The sequence below is a fragment of the Neltuma alba genome, unplaced genomic scaffold (assembly GCF_004799145.2).
Source record: "Neltuma alba isolate B1F8T4 unplaced genomic scaffold, ASM479914v2 tig00013673_pilon, whole genome shotgun sequence".
Classification (NCBI taxonomy): domain Eukaryota; kingdom Viridiplantae; phylum Streptophyta; class Magnoliopsida; order Fabales; family Fabaceae; genus Neltuma; species Neltuma alba.
The window spans coordinates 1,251-21,501 of record NW_021637842.1 but is presented as its reverse complement, the minus strand read 5'-3'; the positions used below and the strand labels follow the sequence as shown (position 1 = coordinate 21,501).

Here is a 20,251-nt window from a genome sequence, read left to right as displayed (position 1 = left end):
AAAGTCACTTTTAAAACTATAGTTTTTAAAACTATGGTTTGCTTTTCATCTAAATAATCACTCCACAATCCCCGCGGTTCACATGGCTTGTATTTGTCAATTCCAACGAGGGCTAATTTTATGCCACAACTGAGAATTTAGCATGATTTTCTGATATATCTGCAAATTTAGTACAATTTCAGCAGAAATTTTCAGAAGTTCTGACGTTTTTATAGCATCAAATTTGAGGCCGTGCCTGAACCACAAATATTATCCCGGCTTTAACCACCCCTTCAATGTCCTGAGGGCAACCGTAAAGGGCCTCTATGATTTTTCCCGCCTCTGCAATTCTCGACAACAGCGATGTTTGAAAAGCTTTATCAACTATAATTGGATCTCTAGAGTAGTCTAATACGACTTTATCCACTTCGTCCATGATCACACTGCAGAATATTTGAGCAGGCATTTAGATGGCATACCATCCAAGCAATCACAAAACATAGTTACAAAAGGAGGAGATTTCGCAAGATACGAGAAAACAGTGGTCTCCAGTGAACTTATTTCTAGGATCGTCAAGTGATCTCCAGAAAATTATTTCTAGGATCACTCGTATCAGCTAACCTATATAGTGTAAAACCATTGCAGCACAAATCCAAGAAATTAGCTAGCCTTTAATACGTTGTAACCCGGTAACACCACTTCAAGTTTCGATTTTCCACAGTTTTCTTTTTTTGGTTTTTCGTCTTGGTGACTTACCAGAATCTCCCATATCACTTCATAATAAAAATTTAGTATTCTAGATCTCTTTGAACTACCACTGTAGTTCGCCTTTCCATATTACACAGGTCATGCATACTGCATCGCAGTCTAAACAGCCAGAACCACCAATTCAAATATTGTATCTCTATAGAATAGATTATTTGGTTTGAAAAACGTGGGCATTCAAAATCTTAGCTGTCCAGCAACAATTCAATTATATTACAATGTACTGTAATACAATTTGTATATAATTTAAGAATAAGCCACATATTTTACCTGTCAAAAAGGCCGGCACCTGAAAATCCACCAAGATCCTCAGCATTAGAGTCCGATCTGAATATAATGGACTTCTTACTGTACAATCCTGTCAGCTTGCTCGGGTAACCAGTAACCTACAATAAAATCCATTGCTTCTTTAAGTGGTAGAAAAACGGCTCTGCCACCTTTCAATTTGATGAGTGGCCATTTCAAAACTATTGGAATTCAAAGTAATTGGACATGATGCAACTTGACGGGGGTAATTTAACACATTAACATATAGCAATGAAGAGAAATTGGCATTACCGTAGGAGACTTCAGATTAGTTTTCTTTACAGTGAAAGTCATTGCACGTCCTGGATATGCCCCCACCAAACTCTCTCCCAAGCCCTTCACAATCTGTTTTTGCACCAAAGAAGGAAACGGTAAGAAAAGCATTTTCCTTGATTTGTCAATAAACCAGGAGGCAACATTTACCTCTGCATATATCTCAGTGGGATCCCCTGATATGGGATTCTTTGTATGAATCACAAAAGCATAATCGCCACAAATTACTTCTTGAATTAACACAGCCATGCATATGTCGTCATGATTCAACTTGGCCTTCTGGCAGCTAAGAAAAGCTCTTTCATTCCACTTTGAAGCCCAAACCTGGAAATAACAAATTTTACATGGTTTTGTCCACTGATAATAAACATTCAGTGCTTGCGGATCAGGCTAATGACATTTTGTTGACAAGCAGCCAAATTCCTTATATGTGAAAACCATCAGATATCCAAAGCAATCAAACATTTAGGCATTTCTGTAATTATGCGCATGTCAGCCTTTATCAAAATTTGTTAACATGAAAATTTTGCAACCAATAAGATCCCAGAAAAACTCAAATGAAAACCATAGGAAAACCATAATGCATATTAAAGTGAAAAAAAAAAGGAACAATGTGAGACAAAGATAAACAAAAGGATGATACAAAGTTTGGAAACAAAATTTGAGAAATAATAAGTCATATTTATTTATGATGACAAATTCTTACCTTCTTTATTGCTTGCCATGCACAACTCCACTTGTCTTCACCTTCATCACCAAGCCATGCTAATCTTGAACTTCTCATTTTGCGCTTAAGCTCATTTGTCTGCCAAAATTTGTATTATGGGCGTTAGGATATAAGCTCAACGCCCATTGCCTGTAAATTGAGTTATTCTGACTGTAGAATACAGGGTTGTATGTAGGTGGTTTTATGACTGGCCCATAAGTTTCATAACTGAAGGACTGACAACTTATAACCAATATAACACTAACTATCAACAGGAATGTATAATCTTCAATATGATAGAAACTAGAATGGGCCCCTTTTATTTGTACAGTACTCGAAAAGAGCTACTGAGACTAGTTCAACTTCTTTCAACTTTTAAAAATACAGTAACACACACACACACACACACATATTAAATTACTGTGATCCCAGATCACGTGGCTGAAGTTAAAAGTTTCATATGCACCACGATCAGAACTGTCATGTAAAGCATTTCAATATCATGGAGTGATGCCATGCATTATCTTGGCTAAAGGCATAAAAGTTACTTGCAGAGAATAATTATGGCATTCACAATATTATCAAAGAATGATTAAAAAAAAAAAAAAAGAGGAAGATATTAAAGGCGAGTTTTTGACATGCTTGAAGAAGTCTGTCATAAACAATCGACTTTTCCTGTCAGAAAACAAATTACTGCAGGATTAAATAAATATTATAGACTCCATTTTGCAGCATCTCAATATTTAAGAGTTTGAAAAATCACAGTCCAAGAATCTCATAATGCGTGAAAAATACCAGGTACGGTGGAGCGTGCATTTTTAGGATGGCTTCATGAATTGCTCCAAGTTTTGAATGGTCACCGCGATCTACTAATTGGCATAAAGAATGGATCCTGTCTGCTGCATCCTGCCAGCGAATGACGAATTTAAACTCAGCTTTTGGAAAACTTCTGGCAGAATTATTAAGCATGAAATAACTAAACAAGCATATGCTTGGAGAATACTTTCATAAACATAACTATAAGAGCGCTCCTTGTTCTGTTAACTTACTGGGAAAAGATTTGCAGGATGGTTCGTATTTATAGACCTTGTATGATATAAAAGAAGTTCCTTCACTTATATTAGCTATGCATTTCAATTCCCTGGTGCTTGGTAGTTCCCCTTGGGGAGTAGTCTTCACACTAAACTAAGTCATATGTTGCGCTCACTAACCATGATCTAGAGTAGAAACTTAATATTTCAGGACTCACTGTCAGGAGACAGAAATTTAAATCACACTAATGACATCAAGAACTGATTATACTATATCAAGTCATATCAGATGAAGTTTCAATCAATATTTATATAAAAATTAAGATAATTGCCATCACAAGTTGAAGTCTGCTCTTTTCATGTATATAAAGGGATAAAAAAAAAAAAAAAGATACTCCTTGGGAAAAACAGTGGTCATTTGAGATTAACACTCGGTCTATTAGACTGTGGCAATACAGGCATTACCATTTATAGGACTTCAGACTTAAGCCAAAACTAATCTATGAACATGTGGTATGTTTGTAACAAAATCCCGAATAATCCGTTATTGATATTCATTTTTTGGTGAAAAACACACACCATCAAATGCACAACAAAGGGAGGAAACAATAATGTAACAATTTCAATGAATTAAGGAATAGCAGTTACACTACCTTATTAAGTTTGTCTTGCAGAGCTGTCTCAAACGATCCAAATGCTAGAGCAAGTGACATTGGGATCTTAATCCATGATGGTATCCGTGCACTTAATAATAATTTAATATTGCAAGATTTTGCGCCAACCTACATAAAATTCGTTAGCGTTCAGCCACCGAGGCTTCGATCAAAACTTGCACCCAAGCATGCAGTACATAAGACCTTGATCCATGCTGTGTTTTTCTCTCTCGATATAGAATGAAAGTGACATTGACGCTTGATACACAGAGGCATACCTTTTCGCCAGTAAATTCTTCAACCGAAACAGCATAATTACCACAAAATGTCTTCTTTTTTATGGTCACTCCTCGGGGAATGGAGTGAAAACCAATGGATTTATGTGATAGAAAGGTGCTAATGACGTCACTACAAACACAAATAATGATGGTTCTGTAAATTCATTTAATATCCTCAAATAATAAATCAATCAAACGACTTTTGGACATACAACCTGATAACCAAATTGGTTGACTTAATTTTTATTGATATTGCTTTCCCCTCCTTCGATTTGAGATCCTGGAATGTATTCTTGTCAAAGCATGTAGCAAAACATACCTGCATAACACTTCACACATCACATCAAAGCATGTAGCAAAACATACCTGCATAACACTTCACACATCATATGTTAGAAATTCAAACTTCTACGTAAAAAAATTCAGTTCCACTGTCCTCACATATCAAATCAAAACAAATGTGTATGAAACTATAATACATGCCTTGCTATTTCTGGCCCTGATGGAAATATGGGACAGAACATCTGGTGTATCAGTGGTTAGCACAGCTACCACTCCATCTGGAATTTCTTCCTCTCCACTTATCCTTGAAGCAACTATTACGGTTGGTCTCTTGTAAACCTTATTTGAATTTTCATCAATTCATGAACTGAAGTCACAAAGCCAGAAGCTTCCACTGGGCTAATAACCTGCCAGCTGCCATTGAAAAAAATGTACATACATTCATAAGAGCAAAAACGCTACCAACCAGCAATAGGGGGATTTTTGGAAAAAGCTGCTTTTATTTTTATCCGAATAAAAGAAAGAACATGTTGACCCAAAAAAGAAAAAGAAAAAGAAAGAACATACTATTTATTATGATAGCAATAGTTGAAAAAAATGAATCATGCAGCTTAGCTTAGAATAAATCTACTAAATTAAGCACACAAACACATGTACATAACATTCTTACCAGCCTAAATTTGAAACTTTCCTAAGAATAGGGTCAAAACGGTTAATGAGAATGGACAAAATAGCAGAGCAGCCCGACCTTATCAGTTCCTCCGTAAAAATATCAATCTGAATGTCATGGTAAAGAAGAGCAAATATGAGAATTCCAGAAAGACCCACGACCATGCTACTGTAGTTCTGTATTATTTTACAAATTCCAACATAATCTGAGTACTTACTGCCCATTTCTGAACACCAAGCAATTTACCAAGATACTGGGCACTTGGCTGGATACTTTTCTGGTAATGCTGAGACCTTTCAGCAAGTACTAGCTGCAACCGGTCAAGTATAGCCTTGGTCTGTAAGGCCCACTGACTATCACCGGATTTGAATGATTCGCAAACATGATACCAGTCCTTTAGTATACAGCATAGCAGCCAGCAAATGCAAGGAGGAATCACATTAACCAGTCAGTGAAGAAAGGATGAGAAGTACAACCATAGGCAAGCCTTTTCTTAATGTTAGAAGCCCTTGATCTCCTCCCTGATTTTCTCTCCTTATTCTCTCCATTAATTACCCATGATTCTAGCTAGGCAATAAATTCCTGATTTCTTGTGATATTGCAATATCTTTCAATTATTATTTGATTGTAACCGGATGGTATGAGACTCTATAAATTGTACCCACATCATATGAAATAATATGCTAGAGTGAATTTTCAATTCTCTTTAAACATGGTATCAGAGCGTGTGAGCCCAGAAAGGGTCCTGGAGAGTCTGCCGTAAGCCAGAGAGAGAGACGGCGAGGAGAGAGAGAGAGAGAGAGTGAGGCGTCCTCAAAACTGGAACCAGAAGTGGTCCGTGGACGACACCACCCCTCCAGGCCTCACTGGCGTCCCCAGATCGGCGCGTCCCCAGAAGCCGACGTCCAACGAAGCTGCGCGTGACTCTCACGCGCCGTTACAAGCTCCGCGCGTGAATCCCACGCGCCGTTACAAGCTCCGCGCGTGAATCCCACGTGCCGTTACAAGCTCCGTGCGTGAATCCCACGCGCCGCCGGCGCCCCGCCACTGTACCAGCGCGTGCCGCCCACGCGCCGCCGCCAGAGACCTCCAGTACCTCCCAGAGACCCAGAAGATGGATAACCCAGAATTCCCACCACTTTTTGGGTCTGTTCGCAATATTCCAAGGGTCCTCATGTCCGGTACATCTTCAAATACTCAAGCTACTCCTTCTTCACCAGTGGTTACTCCTTCTTCAGACTTGACAATAGCCGCTGAACCTCAAGCTATGGGGGTAGCCCACAAACTTAATGGAAGCAATTATCTCCAATGGTCTCAAAGTGTATTAATGTATCTGCGTGGGAAGCGTAAGGAGAAGTATATCAATGGAGAAGCAACACAACCTTCACATAATGATCCCAAATTTGATACCTGGTTCGCTGAAAATAATCAGGTGATGTCTTGGTTGTGCAATTCAATGACTCTCGAAATCAGTGAAGGATACCTTCTTGCAAGCACAGCCAAGGAAATCTGGGATGCTGCTAAGCGGACCTACTCTACCCTCGATAACACTGCAGCCTTATTAGATCTAAAGAGGCAGCTCAAAGATCTGAAACAAGGCAACTTAACTGTAACTCAATACTACAGTACGTTGACAAAGATATGGCAGCAATTGGACCTCTTTGAAGTACATCCTTGGAAGGATATGGATGATGCTAATTACTACAGACAATTGGTGGAAAGAGGACGAACATATGACTTTCTGTTGGGCCTGAATGATGTTTTTGAAGAAGTGAGGGGGAGAATTATGGGACTGAAGCCGCTGCCATCCCTATTTGAAGTCTTCAGTATGGTTAAGTTCGAAGAAAGCCGAAGACACCTCACCCAAGGTAGCCTGACCGCAGCAGAGGGCTCGGCATTGGTGACGAGGGGGTTCCAGACATCAGAGGGCCCTGAGAAGAAAGGGAACAAGTGGTGCAACCACTGTAACAAGAGAGGCCACACCAGAGATGAATGCTGGAAACTACATGGGAAACCAACTCAAGGGAAACAGAAACAACGGGAAGATAGAAAGAGCCACCACACCTCCTCTGAAGAAAAAGGTGATGATGGAGACCAGTTGACCAGAGAAGAGCTTCAAATGCTTCGTAAGATACTTGAAAAACAAAACAAATCAAAATCTGTTCCCAACGTGAACTTGATACAGTCAGGTAATTCCATTATAGCTCTTAATGCAATGGTAACTAGTGATGAGACTTGGATTATTGACTCCGGTGCTACAGATCACATGACTGGTAATAAGTCCTTCAAAACCCTCAAATATTGCCATGAGAACCTTAGAGTAAAAGTGGCAACTGGACTGTATACTAAAGTTGAGGGTGTTGGCAGTGTGGCTCTATCTGAAGATCTGGAAATCCATAATGTTTTGTTTGTCCCTGCTCTTACTTGCAATCTTATTTCTGTGAGCAAATTAACTAAAGGGAAAGCATGTCGGGTGATATTTGATGATGTTAAATGTGTTTTTCAGGATTCGACCTCGGGGAGGAAGATTTTGACTGCTAAAGAATGGGATGGACTCTACTACTTTGAAGGAAAGGATATGAAGATAGCAGGAGCAAAGAAAGCTATGGTTAGCTCCAACTCTCAGAATAAAAATGTAATGTTGTGGCATCAAAGATTAGGCCACCCCAGCTTTGATTATATGAAGCATGTGTTTCCAACTTTATTCAATAAAAATTCTTCTCCTTTCCAATGTGAAACGTGTCAAATTGCTAAACAAACTCGCGCCTCTTATCCCAAACATACTTACAAACCTTCCACCCCGTTCACAATGATCCATACCGACATTTGGGGACCAGCCAAAACCAACACCCGAACAGGCACAAAATGGTTTATCACATTCATAGATGATCACACCCGGGTCACATGGGTTTACCTTATGAAAGAGAAATCCGAAGCCCTACAAATTTTCAAAAACTTTTACTCGTTTGTGAGAACCCAATTCCAAACTACCATCAAAGTCCTGAGAAGTGACAATGCCAAAGAGTATGTGAGTGGAGCCTTTAGGGAATTTCTTGAGCAGGAGGGAATCCATCACCAAACCTCATGTGTTTATACTCCTCAACAAAATGGAGTTGCTGAGCGAAAGAATAGACACCTTTTGGAAGTAACCCGAGCTATTATGATGGAAAGAAATGTTCCAAATCTGTTTTGGGGAGATGCTGTACTAACCGCAGCCTATCTTATCAACCGCATGGCCTCTAAAATTCTCCACTTTAGTACCCCTATTCAAAAGCTCCTCGAGACTTACCCCACTTCACCTATCATCAATACCATCCCTCAAAAGGTCTTTGGGTGTGTCGTCTTTGTCCATAAACATGATGGAGGCAAACTAGGTGCTAGAGCAGAAAAATGCATTTTCCTCGGGTATTCCTCCACCAAAAAGGGGTATAAGTGTTATTGTCCCACCACCAGAAAACTTATAATCTCCAAAGACACAGTCTTTTATGAGGATGATGCTTACTATCCCAAATTACCCATTCAGGGGGAGCACTATGGAGTAGAATGGCTAATTACATCCGAACCTATAACCATACCACCTCAAGACAACATCCCTGAACCGGAAACGGAACCAAAAACCCCTACTACTACACCTTCTCCAGAACACCAAAACTCCACAAACACCCCTCACCCAATGGAAACCAATGCTGAAATTGATGCAGGGGTGACAGAGCACTCAAGTCCTCAATCAGGTGAACAGGACAGTAGTAGTAGGGTTCCTTCCATTCCAAGGCAGCAACATGATTCCAATCCGGAGTTGGATCCTGAAGAGCTGGGATGGCCTATTGCACTTAGAAAGGGGGTAAGATCGTGTACTCAGCATCCTATTCAAAAATTTGTCTCCTATGGCAATTTATCTGCGAGAATGCAAACTTTTGTAGTGAATAGCTCACAGGTGAAAATTCCAGAAACATTTCAACAGGCTGTAACAGATCCTAATTGGAAACATGCTGCATATGAGGAGTTGAGAGCCTTGAAGGAGAATAACACGTGGGATATCACCACACTTCCTAAGGGCAAGAAAGCAGTGGGTTGCAGGTGGATCTTCACCCCTAAATTCAATCCTGATGGCAGCATCAACAAGTACAAAGGAAGATTAGTTGCCAAAGGGTACACCCAAACCTATGGGATTGATTATCAAGAAACGTTTGCTCCTGTGGCAAAGTTCAACACCATCCAGGTACTCCTGTCCCTAGCTGCCAACCTTGATTGGCCCCTACATCAGCTAGATGTGAAGAATGCTTTCCTAAACGGAGATTTGGAGGAGGAAGTGTACATGGAAATTCCAGATGGAGTAATAGCTCCACCCAACTCAGTTTGCAAATTGAAGAAATCATTATATGGCTTGAAACAATCTCCACGAGCATGGTTCGACAGGTTTGCCAAAGCGATCAAAAGGTTTGGCTACATTCAAGGACAAGCTGATCACACTCTTTTCGTCAAACACAGTGATGGAAAGGTAACGATCCTAATTGTGTATGTGGATGATATAGTCATAACTGGCAGTGATGAGGTTTCTATCTCCCATCTCAAGAAAGCCCTAGCTAGGGAATTCCAAGTGAAGGACCTAGGCCAAATGAAGTACTTTCTTGGAATGGAGGTTGCTAGATCCAAAAAGGGTATAAGTGTGTCCCAACGAAAGTACACACTGGACTTACTCCACGAAACAGGAATACTTGGGGCTAAACCTAGTGAGACTCCTATGGAAGAGTCATGCAATCTGGAAGTGAAACCAAAAGGGACACCAGTTAACTCAGAAAGGTACAGAAGACTTGTGGGCAAACTAATCTACTTGACTCATACAAGGCCTGACATTAGCTATGCAGTTGGAGTGGTAAGCCAATTTATGCATCAACCCCAGGAAGAACACATGGAAGCAGTATACAGAATCCTCACCTACCTCAAACTCAACCCTGGAAGAGGACTATTCTTTAAAAAGGGGAGTACAAGGAGCATAGAGGTCTACACTGATGCAGATCATGGGAGAGCTGTGGACAACAGAAGATCTGTCACAGGATACTGTACTTATGTTTGGGGAAACTTAGTCACTTGGCGAAGCAAGAAACAGACAGTAGTCTCAAGAAGCAGTGCTGAGGCTGAGCTAAGAGCTGTAGCCCTGGGGGTATGTGAAGGAATGTGGGTGATTAGACTTCTGAAGGAATTGAGAATTTCCTATGAAGGACCTATGAATCTCTGGTGTGACAATCAAGCCAGCATTGAAATGACCAAGAACCCTGTGTATCACAACCGAACAAAGCATGTTGACATTGATCGGCACTTCATCAAAGAAAAGGTCGAGGATGGCATCATTAACTTGAACTATGTGCGTTCAACTGATCAGATTGCTGACATCATGACTAAACCGTTAGCCAGAGTCAAGTTTGAAGGGCTTCGAAGCAAGCTGGGAATGGTTGACATCTACTCTCCAGCTTGAGGGGGAGTGTTAGAAGCCCTTGATCTCCTCCCTGATTTTCTCTCCTTATTCTCTCCATTAATTACCCATGATTCTAGCTAGGCAATAAATTCCTGATTTCTTGTGATATTGCAATATCTTTCAATTATTATTTGATTGTAACCGGATGGTATGAGACTCTATAAATTGTACCCACATCATATGAAATAATATGCTAGAGTGAATTTTCAATTCTCTTTAAACACTTAACAAAAAAAAACTTCAAGCGTCAAGCTCATACCTTAGTGCAGTAAATGAAGTCTTCATTATTGACAGTTGACAAGCATAGATTCTCAAGCATCAAGGAGAAGAAAAACAAGGCCTCCTGTTGACAATTATAAGAAGCTCAGTTATATTGCTTAAACATCAGTCCTCACCAAATATGCAATCATTTTGAGCATAAAGGGAAAATACCGGTATGTATGCAAAGTTCAAATTCTTTAGTCCCCTTTCCATTGTTGTTCTGACTGCTGAGTCCAAAGAAATGTCAAGGAAAAGCAGGTCTTTTGATCTTCCATGGGAAGTCAGCAGAATAGGGCGAAGCAAAATGCGTGATTCCAGTAATTTCTGAGAAAAACAATATTGGACATTTACTGAGACAACATTTTATAAAAGCCCTACCATGTCTAAGTACAAACTGACCTCCATTAGTGGGCCAATATTGATATCGCCAAAACGGGCTTTGACAAAATTCAGACTTTCCTGCGAGTTGATAGCAAGGGAAAAATAACCTCTAGTGTCCCGGTTGAATAATGAGGACCACAGACAAGATATGGTTATAGATGAGCAAACCAACACATGTAATGTCATCTACCGCTAATTCTATAGCCGCAGAACTGACAAGCATGCTTTTTATGCACGAATTGACTTGAAATGCCAATAAAATGCAATTACCAGCAGGTTTGATGGCAAACCAGCAGCGGACCTATGTTTGATTGCCTTTTCAACAGTGCCATCCTGCAAGGCCAAGATTGCAATCAAGATTTTAAATGTTACAAATATCATGCTGGACATGACATGAATCAGAACAAGGGGAAAGAAATCAGCTTATAAAACTAACAACTGCAATAATCACCTTGAAAGAAGAACTCAAGCAAACATCAATGGCGGATTCAAGGTCAACACCTGCATGAACAGCCTATCACAGAGAGTAAACATTATTCAGATAACTGTAAACGAATACACAATATATCAGCGCTATGATTTTCATCATCACTAGTTTGATATCAATAACAAATTCAATGGCTTATTGCTGTGACAATTAAAAATGAGATAATAGTGGGGAAAATTTAATCAAATAAAAATTATATCAGAGGATATCACGGATTTATTGTTCACAGAGAAGAATTTCTAATGGTGTTAGTACTCCATACATACTATTGCTTTTAGTTCCAATTTGGATATAATATTCCTGTCATGCCAAAGATAAATGAATTTGTACAAAGCAGTTCAGAGGCGAAGGAGGTTCACTGGAAGAGATCATGTTTATAAAATGTCTGATGAAACTAAGATAGATAGATATCCAAGTTGAAAAATATATACTACTCATCCAAGTCTAAAACATACCTTTAATGTCTTCAAGTATGCAGTAAGGTCACGGATAAGATCATCCCTGAAATCAGATCTAAAATCCGGTTCTGAAACAATTGGGCGGTCATAGCTTGCAAGTTTCTCTCTTGTGAGACCATTTGCATTTAGTGTTTCCCAATAAACATTAATTCTGAAACCGCACCTTACATAATGTATGAGGGCCTATTGCAGTAATAAATACAAATTGTAATAAGTATTCTTATGTTATAGACCAGATCGCTATTGTCAGTATAGCAGTACTGTGCTACTCAATAAGAGTGGGAACTTTGGTAAGATTGCTGATAAAACAAGTTGATTCCATAGAAAGAGAGAAGAGTCAAAATGGACAAGAGGGAAAACTTGATTCCATAGATGTCTTGATTCCAAATCACAGCCTAAGAACACCAAGTACTAAGAAATTCTCTAATAGTCAATAACTACAATATCCAAATAAACCAAGATATTATTTATTGTAAATGTCCTATTTTCTATAACTTCTCAACAAATGTAGCCCCACTCATAAGTCATAAGCGCTACACTCATCATAAATATTAAAATGCACTTTTAGTATGTCTTTCCCATACTCTATCAACTGTCCTGAACATTTTAAAATAATAAATGAGTAGATACCATTGAAAATGATATATTTCATTTTATAGAAAGTATATAACCAGCCAGCTCGACACATCCACTAGCCATAGACCTGAAAACAGAAGATCAACAACGGAGAAAAATGCCCTTCTTATACAGTTACCTCACATATTATTATATCATCAGGGCTACTATTGTTGTGCAACTTTTGATGCCACTCCTCCATCATGCCTGTCCTACAATCATAATTTCTCTGAAAAGAAATAAAGAACTTAGTGCGCCTTTATTAAGCAAAGGACAATTTAATCCTGCAACTAATTATATCTGTATATACCTGAATCAGAAGTATTTCATCACGAATTCTCTGACCAACATCACCTGGCCCTCCACGTCCAACACATGCCATTATCATTCTCACTATCTCCCTATCACTTGGCTGGTTTAGGTATATTTTTTGCAGCACGCAAGTAAATCTGTCCTGAGCTTCACTTATTTCACTGGATATGACATGCAATTCATTATTTTGAAAGGAAATACAGAGGCCGGTGTCACCGAAACTATCATGCAAATCAAATATATTAGGCAATTAGCTGAAATGCATTATTGCTTAGACGAACAACAGTTGCAATTAGTTAAACAGCAAACCTAAGTCATATGCTTAAAGTTCGTCAATATGTAATCAGATTCAAGTGCATTATTAATTTAGTACGAACATTTTCAAGGCCCCTGCAGCCATGCTTATATCATTTGAAAGAAAAATTCTGAAAAGTCTATCGTATATATCTTTTCTATATAAACAAATTCTCTTTGAAATTCAAGTATGATTTACTATTATATTTTACCGTGGTTTCACATTATAATTCTTGTTCCAAGTGAGGTGCCTGCATGCCATGAATCTTAACCAGACTAATATTCCTATAAGCCCCAATCCACCTTCCGATTTGCAGCGCTCTGTCAGTTCCGTGGCAATATTGAACCTGAGAAAAAATAAGCAAATAAAATAATATAATCTAGTAAACCAGAGTAGACAATCACAGACAATTTTCTATTTCTTGCAGAATTTTTCCACAAAATAATGTTCTACTTCCATTTTGTGTTAGTTTACAAAGAAATAGCTGAGAAGAACACCAATGGGAATAATCCTATTTCACAAACGTAAAGAATTAAACATATCAAAGAGTACAATTTATCATAAAACTACAGTAGATGATGAAAGGCAATTTTCATTTTCATAGAGAATTTTGTCATACTACACTGTTTTCTTCCTGCCTTTGTGTCATTGGACAAAAAAAGCTAGTTAAAATGAACTGCAATGAGAATAATTGCAGTTCAAAACTTACAAAAAGAACAACAATAATTGTAGTAAGAAAAAACTGAAATAAATCTCGTAATCTCACCTGTGCATCAAAGATCTCTCAGCTTCTTTCTCCCTTTGAGCAATTTCATGGAGCAACCATACAACAAGCTCTTTCAGATCTTGACTAAACTGCATGCAAGGCGTTTCAGACCAAAATTTGTTAGAAAAAGTAATTCACATAACTGACTCAACTGCTAAAATAAAACCATAGGGGTCCGGACACAAGTAGGGATAACAATGATATCATAGGACCAATATGTATCGTCTAGGAATTTAGAGCAAATGGAAAAAAAAAAAATCATATTAATAGTTTCTACCATCGCTACTTTAAGAAATAATGACCATGTGTGCGTGTATCCTTGGTTTGTTATAGCAACAACATTTATTTTTGTGATTTGTACATGTGATACGTACAATAGACACAAGTTATTTATCACAATCTAGAATCTCATAGTTTGAAGAAAGTATAAATCCTACAGGTTAGAATGAGGGACACCCTAATGGTCGATCTTGAGTTATCAACATGCTTGTCACATTCCACAGCTGTATTAACCTGACAATTTTTTTTTTTTTAAATATATGATAGAATTCAATGAAATGAGATGCAAAATAGCATGCCAATAACATGATTAATAAGTTTAATTACTTGTGCTGTGTTCTGAGTATAGATTATATGAAAAATCCTAGTTTTCCAGGAAAATACACAATTGATATCAACATCCAGCTACACGTTAAAATTAAGGACTTTTGGCCCTGCATATTGACACATAAATTCAACAGAAAATGGGATACAGGGGGAGAAAAAGGAAAAGAAAATTACCCTCTCAGTAGGATTATTTCGTTTGAGTTCAGCAAAGAAGTTTTTCCCACTATTTTTTATCCAAAACCCACCTGTCCAGATAACAAACTGAATACCAACAAAATTCCTTTTCTGCAGATTAACATCTATAACCTTTTATGAAAGGGCAAAATCAAAAGAAAAAAGGGATGAAGTCAATATATACTCCCCTCTGAATAACAAGTACAAGCAAATGTAGATTAGACCATGAAAAAAAATGCCATCGCTTAAATTACCTGAAAGGACCCATTTCCTATAAACTTATCCATAAAATAACTTTGACATGCTCCAGAAACCTGTTTTGAGTTTTCAGGCCAAATATCTGTTGGTGGTACCTTCATTTGGCAGCAAAACCGGACAAAGAGGTAAATATTTGTCCTTATAGCAGTCAAAAATTAACATGGACATCCATATTTTAAATGTTTAGGAATCTGAAATCCTATAACTCACCGACCATTCACAAGGAGAAGACTTAGATACACCCCAGTGAAGTATCGTAGTGCCTTTCGTGTTTGAAGCAACAAAAATGTGATAGTCACCATTTATGATCTTTGAAAATACCTGTATGTACAAACAAATTACAGAAACGGTTAAAAAAAAAGAGAGAGTTAATTTTGTCCCTCTGAAAGTCATTAGAAATTGTTCGGCTAGCTAATACCAGGTCAATAACAAAATGCAAGCCAAAATTATAACCAAATAGTTTAGTCCTTGTGGAAATTAAAACCCTACAATTCAGTGACTAAAATTACTTTAGAATCCACTCCTGCAGGATATTTTAAGAAAAACTATTTGCATAAAAATTTTTGTCTTGGTATCACACTTGGATCAACTGATTTTTACACCTTCAAACAGGAAAAACAGATACTTTCCTCTATAACTGAAATTAGATGTTTCTTTTTTTGAAGCACTAAGCTATAAAAACTTGATAGATTAGTAAATCCATTCTAATAGACAGAAGGTCCTTTTCAAAAGTAAAGTAACTCACGGCCAACACTTTTTAAATACACCAATATGTTTACTGAAAATATATTGAAAATTAAAATCCATAAAATGGGGCAGGAGATCCTGTATGTGCTTAGCAATCATACACTCAATAACCAACCGATTATAGGCATACTTGGAAAGAAACAAGACGGGAGCAGACAAAAGACCAGCAAGTTTAACGAGGCCAAAAAAAATTCATTCAACTTTCAACATATCAAGAACAAATACTAGAAAACTAACCAATATTTCGTAGTTGTGAACATAGTATCTTTGCCATGAGATTAAATCTGTTCCACCCACAAATGTCTCTATAAGATCCACCAGAGCTGATGTTGACTCATGGGATCTTTTGGGATGCTCTCCAGAATGCCTTTGCAACCACTCTTCAACATTATATTTCCTTTTGTAAGAGTATTGCATGCCACTCCTGACTTGATCCCCATTACCATTTACAGCTTTTGTATTTCCAGCCGCGTAACTATTGCGGGGCTCATTCAGGGAAATTCCTTTTGACAAACGGTTCAGGATCTCTCTCAATGTATTATTACCTTGCTGCATCAAAATAAAAATATCAAGCAAGACCGAAAGTTTGTAAATAAATACATAAACTTTAATTGATTGCTCCATCCACAAATATTGCTTGATCAATCATACCAAGCAACACTTTGTATGATACAAAAACGGTGAGCACAGTTATTGAAACACAAACAGATGATCACTCCACCGCAAAAATTAAATAGAAAAATACGTCACATTTAAACCTTACTCTTTTATCTCTATTTATGCTTTCCCTTCAAGTTTAGCTAAATATCAATAGATAATCCGCTGACCAGAAGGTAACAACTCTGAAGCAGCATGACAAAGTAGCTCAACTTCCAGAATTGATGGACTTAGCTTGTTCTATCTTTCAACTGTTCTCATTGCTCTTTATGGTCTTTTTTCATTATGACAAAAAAAATAAGTCATTTATAAATGATTTTCTTAATTAGAATTGTCTCAACGCAATGGGAAGACAAATGATTTTTTTTTTTTTTTTTAAATCAGTGGATAACAGAGAGAAAAGGAAAACATTTTCTAACAAAAAACAGGCACATGTTTCAAACTGCAATGCTCTAAACTACCTTCTGCGGTTGAGGTGAGATAACAGGCCTGCCCTTAGTATCCCATGGTGAGTCCGCCTTGTGTTCTGCTAGTTCCTTTGGTGTGCTAGAATGAGGTATAGGAGCATCACTTGCAGGTATCTCTATCCTAAAATTTCCATGGTTCAATTTCAACCTGGGAAACAAAGAAAGAAATCAAGCAGTGCGCAATGTAGCAGACACAGAAATTGAAAGCCACCAAAAAGAAGAAGTTGAAGCAAACCATCTGTCGTGAGGGCCATCTTTCAAAACAAACTCAACGGCATGTACATTAGGATCTCGCAGCTCAATGATCACCACATGTATCTGACCATGCTGCAATCATACATACATACATACATATATATATATATTTGCAAGTTAACGATATGAGAAGGATAAATTATAACCAGCTTTATCAGGAAACCAAATTTTAGAAAGACAACCTTCGTGAATTGTGACTGCAAAGCACCATGCTTGTAAGACTTCCCCCCTGAAGAATCATCAGCCGCAATAAACCAATTCCTGGAGAGGCCATGTCATTGGGTAGAAAATATTGTTTATCCATTCAAATTAGAGTCTTTTTTTCCCAACACAAATTAGAGTCAATTAACGTCCTGGCCTTCAAAATATAACCCTTGCATCCACTGAACATTGATAGGTCATTTTTAAACCAATCTATAGATTTTGCTCAAGCAAGGGCCTAAACTGATGCAAACTTGAAGGATTAATTTTAGTTATTAAGTCATGTTCAAAAACATAACGTAGTTTTAAAAAAAAAAAAATCATAACGTAGTCTGTATTTCATAGATTTAAACAAGCCTTTAGATGATTTGTTGTTAACCAGAACGGCAGAACCTATAGGCGATGGAATTAACATATATAGATTTTCTCTTTGTGAATAAAATGCTAAATGATTTTTGCCATACTTATTCCCGCGAAAGAGAAAACCCCAGTGAAGAATCCAAGTCCTCGTACAATTCTTGAGCTTAAATTCAATTCTCGTGTTGTGCTTCCCCGCAGATCCAGATATATTAATCTGGAAAAACGAACGAACGGCATTAATCTTTGTGATTTATTTTAGATTTTGGATGTGCCAAAATCGTCGTTCAGAAATGAATGGAACCCTTTTACCTCGAGTTGCATTCCGTCTATTAGATCAAAATGACGAACTCGAGGGACCTGACTATTGTTGCCAGCGCTGGACGACGCCATTGCAACCCTCTTCGCGACAAAATGAACCAACTGGGTTCCGAAGTGTCTAAGACCAACGATGCCATTTATATGAAACCTAGCCGCTTATATCAAGTTTAATTACATAGAGAATCGTGTTCGCAACAGCAAAATCCAACAATCGATGCCCTCCTGATTGTGACTTGCAGAAGGAACATCTCTTCATAAACCGTAGATCTGAAAACCCTAAAGTACAAAAAGTAGGGTGTGAATTTCTGTAACTTGAAAATTAGTGAGGTCATGGAAAAGAACTGGATGCTTCAGCTGTAACCGTGTCCTTTAAAGCGACGAGGGAAAAGGAAAGATCAAGGAACAAAAAACCGGACCGGATACTAAACCGGTTGAGACACTGGTTTAAGGGTTAGTGGGTCAGATCCGGGTCGGACCGGAATCAAACCGGTGATAATTAAAATAATATAATTTAGTTAAAATTGATAAAAATATTCATATTCTAATTATAAAAAATAATATTTGATTTTTAAATGGGTAATCATGTTACAAAATATTATGTATATAAATGATTTTCATTTCTCTTTTTATTTTTTTCTTTGTTCTTTCCTGTAACCGAATGAGATCTTTTTTTTCTTTTTGTTTTTAAATTTTTTTACCATTTCTTTTTTCTTCCTCTTTCTTCTCTCTCCCACGTGCACACCCCTTTTCCATATTCTTCCCCATATCGCGCATCACGAAGCAAGCTTTGTTTCTTCTTTTTGCCTTGGACAGTGAACAAGTAGTAGAATAGGCTATCAGCTATGAGTATTGCCTCTCTGAGCACGCATCATCATTTTCCTTCGCCTCTCAAATTGCTTCTGCCTTCTTCACTTCTTTCTTTCTCAAATGAAGAAACAGCAAACTCTATCCTCATTTTGTCTCTGTACACTTCATCCATTCATTCTACTCTTTCTATTGTGTTTTTGCTTGTCTTCCAGTTTTCTATGGGTATGAGTGGCGCAAGCAAAGTTCTATCTTCCTCCACCTTTGTGATCTGCTCTGTTTCTACCACGTCTCTCTACAGTATTCATTGTCTCCGCAAATGGTGAGGCGTCCGGCGAAAGTGAGAGCAAGAAAGAAGGGGGAAGAAAACAACCGGCCGGCCCAATAAAACCGGCGGTTTTGCCCGGTTTTTTACCGGTTTTTTCCGGTTCGTTCCGAGTCAATTCCGGGTTGATTGAGGGCCGGTTTTTAGCTAAACCAGACCGGACCTCAGACCGGTTTACCGGTTTTTTTCGGTTAAAACCGGCCGGTCCGGTCCGGTTTTTCCTCCTTGGGAAAGATCGATTATCATTCACGCACAAAGTTTTTTATCCTGCAATTGCCACCAGCGATAGATAGGAATCCCACAAACCAGTGTGAATTTATCCCGAAACCTTGCAAGCTGGCACATTGAATCATGAGAAAATTATAATAAGATCTCACGAAAAGAATTAAATAAAAAAAATATTTTAAATTATTAAATTATTCTGTCAAAATACATTGTTACAAAAAATTTTTATTTATTTAATTATTAAAATTGTTTTTATTTTTTAAATATGTGGTTGATAACTGAACGAGTAGTCATTAATAACTTAAAATATAATGATTAATAACTATCGCGATAGATATTAATAACATATCTTTTCAAGGCATTACAAAAATGTAATATATGAGTTATCAAATATATATCACAATAATTTTAATCGTTCACTTTAAGTTATTAACGACTGCATTTTCAATTATCAATGTATACTGTTAAAAAATATAAAAATAATTTGATAATTAAATAAATAAAATTTTCTTATAATGAAATCTCTTAGATTTATATTAATTTGATGATTTTTTTAAAAAAATTGTATTTAATTCTTTTAGGTAGAACTTTATTATATTTTTTAAAAAATTATTTTATTCATTGGCATTAGCGTTTTCCTCACGCCAGCGAAGCTGGCATATTAATTATTCAACAGTTGATTTTGAACACTACTAATTATTTTTAAATCTTTAAAAAATATTATTGATATAAAAAAAAGAGAAAATTATAATGAGGTCCTAAAAAATAATAACTATACCAAATAAATTTAAAAAATCATTATTTTTACTTACTCTGAAACTTGTTATTTTAAAATTGTTATTAAGATTTTTTAGTAATTATGT

General features: G+C 37.4%; 1 protein-coding gene across 1 annotated transcript; it reads right to left on the bottom strand.

The window, feature by feature from the left end:
• Positions 1-18,399, bottom strand: LOC114738740 (alpha-glucan water dikinase 2-like). The gene is given in 32 exon segments (XM_028926808.1): positions 1-422; positions 1,015-1,130; positions 1,303-1,395; positions 1,474-1,647; positions 2,030-2,128; positions 2,825-2,935; positions 3,714-3,842; positions 3,992-4,121; positions 4,207-4,310; positions 4,475-4,620; positions 4,623-4,687; positions 4,944-5,050; positions 5,161-5,337; positions 10,676-10,759; positions 10,849-11,001; positions 11,077-11,136; positions 11,329-11,391; positions 11,510-11,572; positions 12,001-12,186; positions 12,758-12,847; positions 12,929-13,091; positions 13,437-13,571; positions 13,992-14,080; positions 14,772-14,903; positions 15,026-15,124; positions 15,240-15,350; positions 16,014-16,325; positions 16,895-17,048; positions 17,136-17,227; positions 17,338-17,416; positions 17,821-17,930; positions 18,026-18,399. Coding segments are annotated over 32 exon segments (3,912 nt in total). The 5' UTR covers positions 18,107-18,399; the 3' UTR covers positions 1-217.
• Between the last annotated feature and the right edge of the window lie 1,852 nt (positions 18,400-20,251).